General features: G+C 41.1%; 1 protein-coding gene across 1 annotated transcript in view; it reads right to left on the bottom strand.

Annotated features, from left to right (window-relative positions):
- Scin (scinderin) overlaps nucleotides 1-12,556 on the bottom strand; it is a 65,504-nt gene that overhangs the window by 31,798 nt on the left and 21,150 nt on the right. The window contains exon 4 of the mRNA XM_005343832.2: nucleotides 5,526-5,675. Coding sequence (XP_005343889.1) covers nucleotides 5,526-5,675 — 150 coding nt within the window. The remainder of the gene's footprint in view (nucleotides 1-5,525; nucleotides 5,676-12,556) is intronic.

Below are 12,556 nucleotides of genomic sequence, written 5' to 3'. Positions count from 1 at the left end.
TTTGTGGGGACAGTGCCCAAAGGAGAGCATAAGAAATATATCCATATCCCAGAACTTCTTCCCGAGGCAGCTCTTCCTAGGAGATCCATAGAAGATGCCTCTCACATGTGAAGGGTGTTCATGGTGGCAGTTACTGGCTCCTTCAGAGTAAATGCATCTATTTGACTATGTGACTTTTAAACTAATAAAAAGTTATGCTATCAAGAGTGAGTGAGGACTAAAGAGAAAAATTCACCCTATGACAAACAGGCCATTGTCCAGCCCCAGAGCTCCAGGGCAGACAGTGAGCATCGCAAGTCAACTGTGGTGCTCATGGTACCCCTTCCCAGGAAGTTTCTAAATAGCTCATTGCCTCATCTACACAAATGCTATCATTACATTTTATTTTTTGTTAGTGGTTTGCTTCATAGCTTATTCATTGTGACAGAACACTAGCATTTAATTTCTAGAGTATCTAAAGCCGAGGACGTCATTTAACTGTATTTACACGGAGTCCATGGCATACAGATAGGAACACATTTTCACTTTAGTCATAAGGTTATATTGTTTCATGATTAGTAGAAATATGGACTTTCTAAAACTAAAGTTCTTCTAATGGCTTCCTCTCCCCTTGTTGATGCAGAGTACTATAGTTATCTGAACAATGGTTTCCTTATAAGGTCATTTTAAAATCTTTAATGGCTCTGGGCAAGCAATATTAACACCGTTTCAGATGTCCTCCACCTTAGGGAGAAAGATCTTCATTCTACAGGAGCAATTTCTTCATGACATTAAACAAACACTAGTCGTAAAATAAATGCTAAAGGAATATGAGCTGATGAATCATGAAACCCTTTTAAAACACAGGCTCAAAAAATTCTAATCACGAGAGATAGCAGGAAGCTGACATAAACTTGGAGTTACTGTCTGTTGTTTTAGACTTAAAAACTATGCCATTATGAAACAAATGTAAAGGAGCATAACCATTAAAGAAGAAATTTGGCCATTAATATCTTGGGGTAGATTAATTTTTGGCTCAAAAGGACTGAAGCCTGCCATCTTACTATGAGTTCCTTACTAATACTGATAAGATGGAATCAATATTATAACATGAGGTGCAGGTAAACAACAGAGCTGAAACCTGTTGTTCTAGATCAGTTTTTATAGCAGTTTATCTAGTTTAATGTTTACATGAACTTGTTGACTCAGAAGTAGACTTTGGAGGCAAAGTTTTACTGCTCCCCTGCTAGTCGCTGTCTTGGAATGACATCACCCCACTTGCAGACTCTCCAGCCAGGCTCTCACTTCCACAGGAAAGAGGAAGTCAGTCATTCAGAAGTGATTGCCACGTGGTATCATGTCAAGCCCACGCTATGAAAGTGCTGTCTTATCAGTAAGGTCACAAGTCACCCTGTTGAACTTTGAGGAGACAATGACAATTATCTAAGACTCTGTCACTTTATTGCAGTGTATGCATATGGCTGACCTTGCTATATCTACACAGTTCTTATCTTGGTTCAGAATATTTCAATTCCTCCCATCAGAAGAATTTGATAAGGGACAAAATGCCCATTGGAGTGAAATAAATAACAGAAATTCAGATAATAGATTCATCGAATTAAGTGACTGAGTCTTCTGGTGCGACAGGCCTGTAATTCCAGAGACTGAGGCAGGAGGATTGAAAATTCAAAGCCTGTGTGAGCTACAAAGTGATGTCAAGGCCAGCCGGGACAACTTATGGGGCCCTTAAATTAGAAGAGAGGGAAAACGGTGCATATGAGGGGTAGATCCATGGCCGAAGCTTAGCACCCTGGGTTCAGTCCTCAATACTGAAAAAACTAAAAGTTAAATGAATGTTGTGTTGGCCAGTGCTTGACAATAAAGCAGGAGGAAGTGGCTACAGCAGCTATAGTGCAATGTTAGCCTGCGCACTTTCTCGGCTATCAAGAAAGAAGCTGTTCACAGCGTCATTGCTGCAAAGGAAAATGGAAGAAAATATTTTCTCGCAATGCAACAGGGAAGAGAAAGGGGAAGGAGCCTGCTTTCTGGTCCTGCAGCAAATATTTGATCCCTTTCAACGATCTTGAACAATAAACTAAACTGTGAATGAAAGTCCTCTCACCTGGCTCTCATAATAATATTAGTTCAATGAGATAATACATTCTTGCACCCATCTTCCATGTAGGAATGAGGGTTTGACAATATTTAAGGCACTGTTCAGTTTCTCAAGAACTAACAGCAAGGTCCAGGAGAGCAGAGGAAGAGTCAACACTGAGCCCTGGGCTACCTGGAAAGCACCAGTAGACAAACACAGTTTTCTACCACTCTTTCTTATTGTTTCTCATGTCAAATGATTTACTGTGTCTATTGACCAAATAAATTTCTCAGGCAACTCAAACTTCCATTCTTACAAAGTACAGAGTTTTTGCTAACAATAAAATACATGAGATAGTTACAGAAAACAGTTTAAGGAGTGATTATTTTAACATGTGTATTATAGACACAGAACAATCTTAAGTCTTTCTTATATTTAAGGATCTCAAAATTTCCATGCTTGCTCCCTGATGATAAGAAACAGGGTGATTTTATTTTTATTAATAGTATTTTCCCGTGAAGCTTTAAAGCCTTTAAAAAAAATATTGCATACATTGTTCCAAAATGATTGCAAAAGACTTCCACACCAGCACCTCGGTTTTATTATTATACTTCATTCTGACTCTATAGAGATAAAGGGAGAACAGTTTATCTAACCCCTAGGAAATAATACCCCCTCCTCTCCAGACAGGACAATTGAAAAGCGATCAGATTAAATTAAATGTCTAATCATGCTTCAATTAGAAGAATAACGCCCAAATCCTGGGGCTGGAAGGATGGGTGCATGGGTAAGTGCATACAGAGGACCAGAGTTTGCTTTCCAGCACCTGTGTCAGCTTTATCAAAATCCTTCATCTCCTTTTCCCAGCCTGATTTCTCTCTTAGTGCCTTACATGCTGAAATACACAGCATGGCTGGGTGCTAGGAGTGAGTGTCCCAAAACTTAGGGCATCAAGTTCAAAATCGCTCCGATTTCTATAAACTGAAGCTGCGTGATACCTTTGGAAACAATGGAAATGGGCACAGCCTTCCACTCTTAAATTGTGAGAAGGAAAAGACATAAACCAGATGACTGAGAAAAGAAACTGGATCTCTAAAGCTGTGCAATCCCTTAGGGTTCTGGGAGCATTCCCCTTAAGTCAGAGTGGTTGGTGGGCGGTTTGCTATCAGATCTTGAAGGAGCAATACTGGAGTGACAGCCAGGCCAAGTGGCCAAGGCCAGTGAGCAGCAGTGGTATGGCTCACAGGGAGAGGCAGATCACACGTTCGTGACTGCTGGACACATCCAGGAAGCTGACCTAGGAAGGGAAATTCTATAGATGGGTGACTGTGTATTATTATCTAAGGGACAGTGGCTGCATGTGTTCTAGAGCTCAGGATTTCACCTGGGAATGTGATTATCTCAGAACACAGTAGTGACTTTTCTGGGAGTTATCTGTAACCAGCTACCAAAACAACAAAGACAAGTCAAATACGTGAATTATTCTCCTCTAAATGCTACCTTTACAAATGTAGTTGGTCTTACCATGTATTTTGAATAAGAATATGGCTTTGAACTGAGTGGTAGTGGCCCATGCCTTTAATCCCAGCTCTTGGGAGGCAGAGACAGGTGGATCTCTGTGAGTTTGAAGCCAGCCTGGTTACAGGATAGGCTCCAAAGCTACAGAGAAATCCTGTCTCAACAAAAGGGGGAAAAAAGCCATTAAGAATATGACCTTGTTCGTGTATTTGCCAGCACTGTCATCCCAACCTTGAGAGAGTAGAAAGGGCACCATTTCTGTATGTGTATTTTGTGTTATCTAGACACGGATGAGCAACGCACTAGAGCTGTGAGCGCTACACGAATATGGAGGCAATGTCTGGCCTCAAGCACTGTGGCGTGCGTTAATAAGATGCAGATTTTATCTGGCAATGTACTTTGGGGAAATAACACTAAAATTTTGCTCTTTGACTAAATCAGATTTAGGAAAATTGGTTTAAGAGCCATCTGGACTCCTCAACTCTAGTCTTTACTCACCAGATTCCCAGATCTGCATTTTCTAAATATCAAATCAACCTGAAAGAATACTAGAGAAATTATTTTTCATTATCATTTATGACTGATAAAAACAAGAACACCCCAATTCACAGACTAGGCCAGGCTTTAGAGGTTAATCTAAACTCTCTGTGACTATCAAAGAGCTTGAACTATAAATTTCATAAGAAGGATCCCAACAAATTGACAACCGCTGGGTGAAGTGTGGGGCCCTCAGCCCCCATCACTACTCTTTGCCTTTTCTGGGGCTTAGCTCCTTTGCTAGACAGTAAAATGAACTGAGACTATGCTCTTTAGTGATAACGAACCTGTGATATTTGAACGAGAACAGCCGTTATAGGCCCATACATTTGGACGTTTGGTTCCCAGCGAGTGGACTGTTGAGGAAGGATTAGGAGACGTGGCCTTGTTGGAGGAAGTGTGTTGCTGGGGGCAGACTTTGAGATTTCAAGAGCTCAAGTCAGGCCTAGAATCCCTCTCTCTCCCCCTCCAACTTGAGAATCAGAAGCATTCTCTCAGCTACTTCCCCAGTGCCCTGCCTGCCTGCCACCGTGATGACCGTGGACCCACCCTCTGAAACTGTCAGCCAGCCTCCAGCTAAATGCTTCCCTTTCTGAGCTGCCTTGGTCATGGTGTCTTGGCACAGCAGCAGAAGAAAAACTAAGACCCAACCCAAATGCTCAGTAAACACCGTGAGACTCAATGCGATATCCTGATTTTCCTTCCAATTTTCTTTATCAAGAATCTGAAACAATGTTTGGACATACGACATTGCAGGACCCTTAGCTCTGTTTTTATAAAAACAAGAAAGGAACCAGTTCAGCCCCACAGTGGCTACCTGTATCTCCGGAGCTGATTTTATTGGTAGTATTTGCCACCAGCATTTATAAAGAATATAAAGTCAAGTTCACTGCATTACACTTAAAAAGAATTTGACTTAGGAAAAAGCTCACCCCATCTCAGTCTGGCATCTCACCAGATGCCATCTTAAAACAAAACAAACCAACAACAACAAAAAGTCCATAATCTAGATGATCAAACTATTATATCCTTCAAAATACGCGCTAATGAGTTCAGTGGCAGATGACCAGCCTATCATACTCAAGGCCCGAGATGTGAGCAAAAGTACTGAAGAAAGGAAGAAAGAATCTAAGTGGGTGAGAGATCCTAGAGAAAGCAGGTGTGATGGAGTTCCCACCGTACCAGCATTTATGTGGTAGTTAGAATGTAATTGGCCCCCATAATGCCATAATCCCATAATTCCATAATCTCACGATTAGGAGGTGTGACTTTGTTGGTGTGGGTACAGTCTACAACTACACATACATCACACACACACACACACACCATACATCACACACACACACACACACACACACACACACGGCTCAGACTTTTCACCGACAAATCACAATACCTTCATCAGCTCTGACGGCTCACTTCCTTCTTCCACCACAATGAGCTGAGATCTTCCCTTCCTCTCATTGTCCCGAATGCCAATGGCAACCTGGCTGGCTTTCAGACGCTCGTATTTGTTGCAGGAGGAACCACACCACTGGTAAATTTCCTAAAAGAAAAAGGCGGATCGTTTGACATGAAATGTATGTAGAGGACTTTCAGTTTTAGTATGAAACTAGCTGTGATTAATAAACATGGTTTGATAAAATGCGGAAACGTAATAATATTATTATATGTCATAGATACCCAAAGGATGCTAGCTAGTAGAAACTCACAACTGTCAAAGTGCAGAGAATTAGTGTCTGCAGAGGGCTCAGCCATAAACCAAACACCGGTGTCACATGCTCTTTGACAATAGCTCAGAGAACACAGAGGAAGAAGAAGTAGAAAGATTCAAAAAGCCAGAGTTCAGGGAGAACTGGGATGTTACTTATATAAGTTCTGCACAAGATAAACAATCAAAATTCCAGCATGGATTCAGAAGAGACACACAGCTCCATCCATCCCTAGTTAGGAGCCTGACAGTAGGTAGCTGCTAGGAGAGAAAGCCAGTTCTCTTTAGGGTGTGTCCAGTGACTAGCCTCACACCCATGGGCATAAGCCAGCCCTAACTAGATCCTGTGGAAGAGAGAGAGAGAGAGAGAGAGAGAGATCATGAAGTTGGGAAGGGACCATGGGGAGTAATCCTGGAGGAGCTGGGGAGCAGGATAAGAGTGATCAAAGTGCATTGGATACATGTCTGAACCTCACAAAGAATACATACAAATGCTATACTTTTTAAGAAGAAAATTAGAATCAGTTACTAGTGAGGTATACAAAATTTTATGTATTTATCTGCATCTTATTGATTTCATGGCATTATAAGGAAAGCATTTAAATGAAAACTACAGATAAATATCATCACTCTTCTTGCTTATCTACTAACTATAGTTAATATAAGTAAACTTACATAGACTACTTAGATTAAAATTTTTAAGGTAGCCAAAATCTGTTAAAGTATTAAACTCTGATGCTCATAAATTTTACATAACATTTTTGTAAAAGAATTTATTTACTTGTTCATTCATTTAAATTAGCCAACACAAATTATGTATATACATGTGTATGTATATATGTATGTGTATATACATATACATATTTGTATATAGATATAAAATCCCATACAATATGGAACTTTAAATAGATATGTGTTATGGAATGACTAAATCTAAGAAACTAAGAAATATAACGTCGCACAACAATTCTTTTTTTTTTTCTTTTGGTTTTTTAGGACAGGGTTTCTCTGTAGCTCTGGAACCTGCCCTGGAAATCACTCTGTAAACCATGTTGGCCTTGAATTCACAGAGGTCCACCTGCCTCTGCCTCCAAAGTGCTGGGATTAAAGGCGTGCGCCACCACCGCCAGGTCACTCAACGATTTTTATAAAGAACCACGAGAAGAGTTAATGACCTTTGACTCAGCAATAATTCATTTTAATAACTGTTCACAAGACAAGATAAACTTACATGTACAAGAACTGCAACCATTATGTGATGCGGTACAAAGATAGTAAGTATTCCATAGCAGGATAAGCTGTTTACATTAAGATGCACAGAAAGAGATGGGTGCTAAACTACTAAAATTATTAACACAGAGATGCAGAGAAATAGGACAACGTGTTTATTATATCACAGAGATTGTACTATGTGTTACTTAGGCTGAAACCTTACAGATTTAAGCTTGAGAACAGTGCTCATAATATACACAACTGCATCTGTACAATAAAGACGTCTGAAAATTCCTTTGAGAATATAATCTCATCACTTTCCCCTTTTCTTTTCCTCTCTCCAATCCCTCCCATACACCCTTGTTCTCTAAGGTGAAAACATTTTATGAGAAAGTGACTTAGCAAATGAAAGAAGCTAGTGATTCCCGGGCACCCAGCCTGGGAGAGAGCTCCTAATTATTACACTGTGGGTGATAGAAACCCACAGGAGCTTCCTGTGAGGGTACTCTAGCAGCAGAGAAAATCAGTAAATATGTTTCTAAGACCAGGAATTTCTATGGCTCTGTACTACAGAAAGGTTAGGACCTGAGCTGCGCTAGCAAAGAAACGCATCCACAGAGGGATTGCTACGGAACTGCCATACAGGACACTCAGGATTCGTCATCGCGGAACAAAAGGTGTGTTTTAATCGGGTGTGGAAATCTCCCAGGTAAACTAGGAAGAATAAAATAATCCCACAGAATAATACACGTAAGCAGAACCAAAAATATGCACTGGCTACAGAGAAAGGTATTTAAGGAGACGACGCTTTAAGTGCTATGGAGGCGTGGCCAGCTATGGAGAAACCCAAACTGTCTCGTTCTTTTATGAAGAGCTCTGTGTGAGGGCCATTCTGGAGAAGGAAAGATAAATATGACAGAACCAGTAAGGATGTGTAGAGAGACACTGTACTGGTGTTTCGCTTGTGTGTCAATAAATAAAGCTTGCCTGAGGATCAGAAGAGTAAAACAGCCCCACACTGGTCAGCCTTACAGACCAGGCAATGGTAGCACGCACCTTTAATCCCAGTAGCCACATAAACTTACCATAGGAGCCAGGCAGTAGTGGTGCGCACGCCCTTAATCCCAGAACTAGAGAGCATTATAAAATGGGAGGAGACAGCTCTCAGTCTCAAGTCTCTCATTCTGAGATTCCAGGAGGCAGGATCGCCATTTCGGACTGAGGTAAGACTCAGTGACTGGCTGCTTTGCTCTTCTGACCTTCCGGATGGACCCCAGTTTCTGTCTTTGAGTTTCTATTAACCGAGCTTCAAGACACCTGCCCTAACATATTTGCATCACCATGGTTTTCCAGTTTCCACAAGTTTCTCCTGGTGAACTGTGGAGCAGTGGTTAGCATGACAGCCAAATGTGAGGAGGGTTAAGTGTGAGCGAGGAAGGCGGCCACTCCTTGGTATGTGACAGCGTGTTTTCAGATTCTGAATATACATATTAATAACATGTATATGTTTATATATGTGACATACTAACAACAGAAAGCTGAAGGCACCCTCACACTGTGAGACATCTTCATCCCAGAGACATTCTGTCACTCACAAGCAGTGAGCTAAAACAACAAGATTTCTTAGGGGTACCAGGTCAAGCTGGACAACATGGGCTTGTGCTGTTCTGTTCCTTCTCTTTATCATGTTACAACTGACTTCATCTTTAGTCCTCTTGAAGAACAAAGCATGCCCATGAGCAACTCGAGCTTTGATAAGAAATACCAAGAACTGTGTCGTCTAGTCCATTTATTCTAGAATGTGATTTCATTACTCGGTATCATCTCTTTCATGTTTCGAATAGAGTGGTTTGTTCCCATTAATGCCTCCCTAGTCCGTTTTCCAAACCTGCACATTGGAATTTGAGGAATGCATGCAAAGCCACTTGAATTCAGTGCCAAGGTCAGCAATTACAATACATGAAAACACGTGGTTTCCAGTGACTATTAGTCACTGAGAAATAAGATCAATGGAGCAGAAAAGGGCATTTTAAAAATACGGAGATATATACAGAGACAGGAGTTTCTTTCGCTATCACAGTTCATGTCTGAACCGTTCTGTGGTATGAAAACACAGAAACTCCTGGTGTTAGAAGCATGCTTAATTTTTTGGTCTGCTGTCAGACTGCCTTCACAGAAAGCTCTACCTGTGAGGATCACTGAGAAACGACTTACTGCAAGGTCTCTGGGAGATTCCAGAACTCACTAGCATCAAAACCATCGTGAGTCACCTTGGGCACACAATACATACATGGCGCCCAGCCCACCATTCTGCCAAGTGCAACCAGGGTCTCAGAGTCCTGTCCTGAGCCCAGTTGATGACAGTTTGCAAGCAATTCCTTTCATAGTAGATGTGAGGGAGCAAGCTTGAGTGAACACTAATTCATAACACATAAAACAGAGAAAGGCCAGAATTAACTCTCTAGGTCTCTCAGATTAATTAGTGGCTTTCATAACAGATTTCCCCCATAGTCACATCATCATCTAGTTTGTTTATATTCTCATTATCTCTTTTGTATAAATGACCTCTCTTCTATTTCAGAGACTTATGTAAAATCCTAATTGTACCATCTTTAAAGCCTAATGGAAACTTATTAAAAAATAATGATAATTCCATGAACATTATTATTTGTAATAAAATTGTATGACGGTCTATGGATTCCAAAATCTTATCTGTATTTTTTGATGGAGCTTTTCATATGCATATCAATTTACAAATAAAATCAATTATCAGTTGTATAAAATATTCCTCACTATTGTGTAGAGAGACCAGTTTCTCTGTTCAAATTAGGGGGGAAGTAAGCATTACTCATATTTAAATGAGTAAGGGTTCTAAATGAAGATTTCCTTTGAGCTTCAAAATGACTACAGAACTAAAATTGTAAAAAACATAACAGTTTGGCACTAAAGTGAATTGTTTGTGTTATGTTTACTATTTATTATTTTTGTCATAAATTACATATAGGCAAGTGATATACTTTCTTACTAGACTTAGTTTGCAATGGTAAAAGGTAGAAGTCAGAATAGTTCCAAGAGCCATGTTTGATGTGCAAATAGCTGACTGTCTGCTGGCAGTAACAGGTTAAGCTTGCTTTAAAGGTGTAAACAGGGTCAGATCTAGTGCTGGCCAGGTGAGGTGCAGGGCCCACTTTCCCGAGTGCTGACGGGGTAGGGGTGAGCCAGCTCTGAGAGCCTGAACATGGGAGATCTGGCCCGGGCCCTCACCAGCAGCAGCACTCTGGAGAGTGGCCCCTGCACCTTGCTTGGGCAACACAGTAGTCCAGGTGAAGGAGGGCCTGCCCTGAGGGCTTGAAAGCAAGAGAATTGCCCCCCACCTCGCTCATTGCTGCAGTGGGTGAGCTATCCAGGACAGTGAGTGCTGGGGAGTTCAGCCTGGGGGTGAACTAGCCAGGGCAGTGCTGGGGAGCTCAGCCTGGGGGTGAACTAGCCAGGGCAGTGCTGGGGAGCTCAGCCTGGGGGTGAGCTAGCCAGGGCAATGTAGCAGAAGCCAGGGGCTTGCAAGGAAAGATAGGTGTACAAAAGGGTTTATGTGTGACTCACTGTGTCACACTACAGCTCCCATGATGGGATTTTTTTCCTTGTTTTCCTTCTCTTCAATTTTATTTTATTTTATTGGGGGGTTTGCAGTGTCAGAGGGTGGATACAAAGGGATGGGGAAATGAATGGAATGGAGACCCAAGGTGTGAAAAACACAAAGGACAAATAGAAAGAAAGTTAAAGAATAAAAAATAAATAAAAGTGGAAACAGAATTGTAGCGATCCCTTCCATTTAAACTTCGCCATAGGACGCTGTGCCTAGGGTGTTTCCTTAGAACAGAGCCTTCGCTGTGTGGGAACGGGGCGGAAGGATATTAATAAACCACGCTGCCCAACACTAGTTCTGGTCAGGGTAGATGGAAGACTCCTTAGCTTTTCCACACAGGAAAACTTTGTATTCAGTTGGCACCACACTTGAATAAACTCTCCTATAACTCAGCCTGACCTGTTTTCTAAATTTGAGTCCAAAGGCAATTCTGAGTAGAACTATAATTTAAAAAAAAACAAAGCCTAGATTGACAGGATAGTTTAATGTGTGCCATTACAAGAAAATGTCAGCTATAGTCCAAATAATTTTGCTTAAAATACTTGCATAGGATTTGACTAAAAAACTTCCATCAGTTTGAGGGTACTAGGCACTGAAAATTGTGAAATAAACATGGTTTTAGAGGCAACTGTTTTGCCTTCTAAGATGGTCAGGCATTTAGCAAATATTAGATGTGGTATTTCTTTGGACACAGACTATTAAAAACATCTCGACACATCTGCACAGTTTAGAATGATATTTGCTTAGTTTTTAGTTGTTATATACATATTGCCCATGCATGCCCTCCTTTGACGTTCATAAAACCTTCAGTAACTTCCATCCAAACTGTTGAAGGAAACAAATTCCTCTGCATAACTAGGAAAGGAAGAAATAAGGACAGAAAGAAAAGACCACCTATTATTGGCAATTAGTCTGATCCACGAGAAATAGAAGTGGGCATAGGGTAATTACAGGAACAGGCACATTTGAGGAGGGGAGGCCTATTACTTATCTACACAACCAGCATTTCAAAATTTTCCTTTCAACTATGTGGTCAAAATTAATAAGCAAGACATCAAAGGGCAGCTAGGCACCACAGGGGACAGGAAACAAGAGCAAAAATTAGCCAGTGCCCAATGATGCCCTTGGAGGGCATTGAAAGGGGCACAGAACAGCTTGTGTGGTGTTGATTCACAACACTGCAAACTTGGCAGAACTACATTGCATTGGAATTATTTTCTAAAATTTTTACAAAGGAAGAATGGTGGCCCAGACTTCACTTCTTCACCTCGGTTTTTCCTGTGTTCAATTTTCCTTAGACATAGTTAACTAAATACAGAAATTCATCAAGAGACTCCTTTTGTCCAAAAGTTCTCTAAGCTTCAAAATGATTTTGGATTCCTCCATATCACCATTTAACCTCTTTGGTTTGGGGGATAAACAAATGCATATTTATACACTATAACCAACTTAATTTACCATTCTTCAGTGGTATATGTATTTATTTCTCTTAAATCCATTTTGTTACTTTTTGCTTTTATTTTACAATTGCAGTGTGTGTGTGTGTGTGTGTGTGTGTGTGTGTGTGTGTGTGTGGTGTCTGGGTGCATATGGATGCACGTGGAACACTTGAGGAAATCAGAGAATAACCTGCAGCCTTTAGGAGTTGGCTGTCTCCTTCCACCACTTGAGTCCTGCGGACCAAGTGCAGGTTGCCAGGCTCAGCAGCACAGTCCCTTAAGGGCTGCTCCCTCTCACAGGGGGGCTTCTTTAAATGAAGGGTGGAAGGTGAATAATTGATACACAACGCCACTGAATATTTGGGGACCAGAAGTAACTGCATCCTCACTTGGGCAGAGCAACAGTAACAGAAGAGAAGCAA

The sequence above is a fragment of the Microtus ochrogaster genome, chromosome 1 (genome assembly GCF_000317375.1).
Source record: "Microtus ochrogaster isolate Prairie Vole_2 chromosome 1, MicOch1.0, whole genome shotgun sequence".
Classification (NCBI taxonomy): domain Eukaryota; kingdom Metazoa; phylum Chordata; class Mammalia; order Rodentia; family Cricetidae; genus Microtus; species Microtus ochrogaster.
This window is presented reverse-complemented; position numbering and strand designations above follow the sequence as displayed.